The sequence below is a fragment of the Myotis davidii genome, unplaced genomic scaffold (genome assembly GCF_000327345.1).
Source record: "Myotis davidii unplaced genomic scaffold, ASM32734v1 scaffold197, whole genome shotgun sequence".
NCBI classification, from domain to species: domain Eukaryota; kingdom Metazoa; phylum Chordata; class Mammalia; order Chiroptera; family Vespertilionidae; genus Myotis; species Myotis davidii.
Window position 1 is genome coordinate 3,202,975 of NW_006291549.1, and position 5,497 is coordinate 3,208,471.

The 5,497-nt window shown below is 39.0% G+C and overlaps 1 protein-coding gene across 1 annotated transcript in view; it reads right to left on the minus strand.

Annotated features, from left to right (window-relative positions):
* The window catches only part of HAUS6 (HAUS augmin like complex subunit 6), a 48,912-nt gene that overhangs the window by 31,347 nt on the left and 12,068 nt on the right, over nt 1-5,497 (minus strand). Inside the window, exons 8-9 of the mRNA XM_006764924.2 lie at nt 2,237-2,430; nt 332-458 (exon numbers count right to left, since the gene is read on the minus strand). Coding sequence (XP_006764987.1) covers nt 332-458; nt 2,237-2,430 — 321 coding nt within the window. The remainder of the gene's footprint in view (nt 1-331; nt 459-2,236; nt 2,431-5,497) is intronic.

The following is a 5,497-nucleotide window of genomic DNA, read 5'->3' on the forward strand; positions in this document are numbered from 1 at the left end:
GGAGAATATCACATGATCGCACTCATTTATGGAATATAATGAACAACATAAACTGATGAACAGAAACAGATCCAGAGACAGAGAAGCAATCAGACTATCAAGCCTCAGATAGAAGGTAGGGAAGGGTGGGGGTAAGGAGGAGAGATCAACCAAAGGACTTGTATGCATGCATATAAGCCTAACCAATGGACACAGACACCAGGGGGGTGAGGGCATGAGTGGGATGGGGGGGGGGTGGCAATGAGGGGATAGGACACATATGTAATACCTTAATCAATAAAGAAAACAAACAAAAACTGAAAAAGGCAAAAGGCAAGTCAATATTACTTACTGGAGTCCAACCTTTTATTAGATTAAAAGGAGACAAACCAAGAAATTCTTTCCACTTTTTATGCCATTTTTCTTGTTTTTCAACAATAGAATGTGTTATAGTTGTAAGATCTTCTTCTAATTTATGCCTATAATAGCACAAAAATAATTATTCAAAACACAAATATATAATAAAAGTATTGAGTAAAATTTAAGAAGTTTGTAGAAAAAGGAAAGAAATAAAGTCAATACAGCACATATAAGTTGAATAAACTCTGATGTGCAGGGCAGCTGATTGATGTTTCTCTCTCATCGATGTTTCTAACTCTCTATCTCTCTCCCTTCCTCTCTGTAAAAAATCAATAAAATATATTTTTAAAAAATAAAAATAAAAATAAATATGGACACAGACAATAGGGTGCTGAGGGCCTGGGATGGGAGGAGGGCAGGAGCAGGCTGAAAGAAGTTATTGGGGGGGCAGGGGAAGGAGGACCTATGTAATACTTTCAAAAATAAAATTTTTTTAAAAAAAGATTCCCACCCCTGATCTATAGGGTAGTTGTGGAATTAGATGAATTGTAAAGGGCTTAGAACATTGGCTGGCACGTACTAAGTGCTCGATATACAGGAATGTGCAAAATAAATTTCCTTTCCAGTCAAGGGCACATGCTTGGGTTGCGGGCTTTTGTCCCCAGCAGGGGGCGTGCAGGAGGCAGTTGATCAATGATTCTCTCACATCATTGATGTTTCTATCTCTCTCTTCCTCTCCCTTCCTCTCTGAAATCAATAAAAAATATTTTTTAAAAAAGAAAGCAATAATACACCTATTACTCCATTTATCTTTAAAATACAATTTTTTTCAGCCTTGGGTGGTGTGGCTCAGTTGGTTGAACATAGTCCCATGCACCAAAAGGTCACTAGTTCCATTCCTGGTCAGGACACATGCAGGGGTTGTGGGATCAATCCCCAGTCTGGGTGTGTACAGAAGGCAACTGATCGATGTTTCTCTCTCACACCCATGTTTCTCTCTCTATCTCCCTCTTCTTCTCCCTTCATTTCAGAGAGAGAGAAAGAGAAGAGAGAGAAACATCAATGAAGAGAGAGAATCATTGATCAGCTGTCTCCTACACACCCCCTACTGGGGATTGAACCTGCAATCTGGGCATGTGCCCTGACTGGGAATTGAAAGGTGACCTCCTGGTTCATAGGTCGGCACTCAACCACTGAGCCACAATGGCCAGGCAAAAAAACATCAATAAAAAAATAAAATATAATTTATTTCCTGGTTCTGAACTCGAATCAAAATTCTACTCCCTTATCTGTCCTGTCCATGCCTAAAGACAGCCCATACCTCAGTCACTCTGCTCAAATAAAAAACTTTTCTGAGCCCTAGTTTTGTTTTTTAATTTCTCTAGATCCTTTTTTTTTTTTTTTTTTTTTTGATTTCAGAAAGGAAGGGAGACAGAGAGAGAAACATCAATGATGAGAGAGAATCACTGACTGGCTGCCTCCTACACACACCTTACTGGGGATCGAGCCAGCAACCTGGACATGTGCCCTGGAGTGGAATCGAACCTGGGACCCTACAGTCCGCAGGCCTATCCATTGAGCCAAACCAGCTAGGGCTTGAGCCCTAATTTTATTAGTAGATCCCACAAAAGAAAAGCAATAGAAAAGTTAAAATTATTTCATAAAGAATTATCACTCACAGCAAATATATTCCAGACATAAAGAAAATTACATTAATTTTCCTTTCTACTTCGTGTGTCTCTCTGAAAGCTAATGACAGGTTTTTGAGTACTAGTAAAATGTTCACACTTGTTTGCCAAAGCTAAAGAGTTGTTAAACTACATGAGTTGTGCTGAAAATTTATTAAAACCATTCTATTCCTCACCCAATAAAATAACAGAGAATCTTACTGGTGTACCTCATATGCTGCAGATCCAATAATCTTTCTCTCTGTAATTTGGCCTCTTTTTCAAGGAAGCGAAGGTCTATTGTCAGTTTTGCTTGGTCAGCCTGACAACATTCATATTTCATTATTTTCAAGACTTCATTTAATAACTGAATAACTGTCAACAGGTTCAATTTCCCAGCCTCATAAACATTTCCTATGTGCAACTAAGGGTTCAAAGGGGGAAAAAAGTAGTAAACTATCAGTTCTTAACATAATAAACTAGTATATAAACATACTTATATGTTTTACTCTTATAATAAAAGGTTACCTTAAAGAATAAAAAAAAAAATTTAAATGTCTACCCCAAAATAACACTATGTAAATAATTTTGGTCCAAAGAAAACTGTTGTGGAACAATTAACATGCCATACTACAGTTTTATAATGTAAAAAGTTGAAAACCAGAATGAAAGAAATGCAAATAAATGAAAGCAAAATAAAGATTAAGGAAAAAAGAGCAGATTTGGAGAAAGATTATGAATTCATGTCTTGTTTTGTTCCTGCAGCCTATCGGCTGAGGCCAGGCAATGGTTCAAGGCCACAGTTTGCTCTGGCATGGGGCACTATGAAAGACCCAAGGGGATGGGCCTGCCATAAATACAAATCCATGTATAATAAATCATATTTTAACAAAAGCTGCAAATTGATGGTACCTACAGGCTAAATCCAAACTTAGACATGATTTTTGACCTGCATAGTTCCAGTGTTTTAAAATCATTTGCCCAGGGGTGGGCAAACTTTTTGACTCGAGGGCCACAATGGGTTCTTAAACTGGACCGGAGGGCCGGAACAAAAGCATGGATGGAGTGTTTGTGTGAAATAATATAAATTCAAAGTAAACATCATTACATAAAAGGGTACGGTCTTTTTTTACCAATAGTTTTATTCATTTCAAACGGGCCGGATCCAGCCTGTGAGCCGTAGTTCGCCCACGGCTGCCCTAGCCTGTCTGGCTCAGTGGACAGAGCGTCAGCCTGCGGATCAAAGGTTCCCAGCTTTGATTTCAGTCAAGGGCATGTACCTTGGTTGCAGACTCCTTCCTCCCTGGCTCTGCTCAGGGCTTGTGTAAGAGGCAACCAATCGATGTGTTTCTCTCACATCCATGTTTCTCTCAGTCATTCCCTCTCTTTTCCACTCTCCCTAAAAATCAATGGAAAAATATCCTTGGGGGAGGATTAACAACAACAACAAAATCATTTTAATTAGTTGCCAATATTTTTAATCATAGATTTCACATAAAAATTACTATTTCTCTACCGAAAGCATGGAGGCATAGAACAGACTGACATTCTCAATGTAGGATTGGGGTGGGGGGGGATGAGAAGAGATAAACCAAACAACTTATATACATAGCCCATGGACATGGGCAATAGGGTAGTGAAGACCTGATGGGGGCGGGGGGACCCGGCTGAGAGGAGGAGGTTAAGGGGTGGGGTGGGGGGAATACTGTAATACTATCAACAATAAAAAATATATTTAACAAGATTTTTAAAAATTACTTCTCCAAAGACGTCATCACTTCCAACTTTATTCTATTCCACACAATTAGTGTACTTCATTTATACACATTACCTGCCTAGTCTCTCTAGAACTCTCAGAGTCTCATTTTTATGCACTCTGAATGTGAAGTGCCTGTCATGTTACCTATGAAAGCTCTTCAGGGTCACAATATTTTATCTTTGTATCCCCTGTACTATAATCAATACCTGGCATATAGTAAGTTCTTAATAAATTGTAAGTTTAATTTTTTTTAAAGTAGATGGAAGCATCCCATAAGCAAGTGGAAATAATTTCTTTTAACTTTTTAAAATCCTCACCCAAGGATTATGTTCATTGATTTGAGAGAGAGGGGAAGGGGGGAAACATCAATTGGTTGCCTCCTGTACCCACCCACCAGGGATCAAACCCACAACCTAGATATGTAGCCTGACCATAAACTGAATCTGCCACCTTTTGGTGTACGGGATGGACTATGCTCCAACCGAGCCACTCAGCCAGAGAGCAAGTGGAAATAATTTTATGTAGCCTAGGTTAAAAGAGAGAGGCGGGAAATACCAATTTGAGAATATTAATATATAGGAAGCTGATAAAGCCAGAAAATACACATGAATTTATAATGTGGGAAAGAAAGGAGGACATTAAAGGAACCATGGGAGCACTTTCATGTAAAAGTCAAGCAGAGAAAAAGGAATCAGTGAAAATACTGAGAACAGCAAACTGAAAAACCAGAGGAGCAGAGAAATTGAAGTCATAAAAGCTAAAGGAAAAAACACTCTGAAATATTAATAGCATCAAGATGAAAGAGAAAGCAGAGAGGATAGAGCCTTTTTAAGAAGACTTTTAAGATAGAACCTTTTTAATTTAGCAATCAGGAGATCATTGTTGTTCTATTAGAGAATTTATGAAGAACTAAAAGCACCATATCATCTTCCTAAATAACTTCCTACTCTCTACACTATATATGATGCAACACCATACAAGGTATGGACAATTAATAAAAGTTGATGGATATAAAGACACACAGCCTTGCCCTAACTGGTTTGGCTCAGTGGGTAGAGTGTTGGCCTGTGGACTGAAGGGTCCCAGGTTCAATTCAGGTCAAGAGCACATACTTAAGTTACAGGCTCAATCCTTGGCCCTGGTCAGAGTGCAGGTGGGAAGCAACCAATCGATGTGTCTTTCTCACATCAATGTTTCTCTCTGTCTCTCCCCCTTTCTTCCACTCTCTAAAAAATCAATGGAAAAATATCCTCAGGTGAGGATTAACAAAAAAGACAATAAAATAAAAAATAATCAATAAAAAGATACACAGCTTTATCAGAACCCCTGTGTATAAAAGCTTTACTAGATATACTCAAAAATAAATTTGGAAAACATCCTATCTAATAAAAGAGAAACATGGCAATTAGCATACGACCGCTACCCTTCCCATTGGCTAATCAGGGCATTATGCAAATTAACTGCCAACCAAGATGGCGGCCGGCAGCCAGGCAGCTGAAGCAAACAGGAGGCATGCTTGCTCCAGTGATGGAGGAAGCCAAGGTTCCCTCCCTGCGGTGGCCGGGCTCTGAGCACCGAAAGCAACAAAGTTACAATTTTAGAAGCTAAACAAACCCCAGATACCCGCTTTCGGCAGGCCATGGCCTCGGAGCTGGAGCAGCAACAAAGTTTCAATTATAGAAGGTAAATAAAATCCCAGAATAAAAAGATAAAAAGAAAAAAAGGAGCGGCT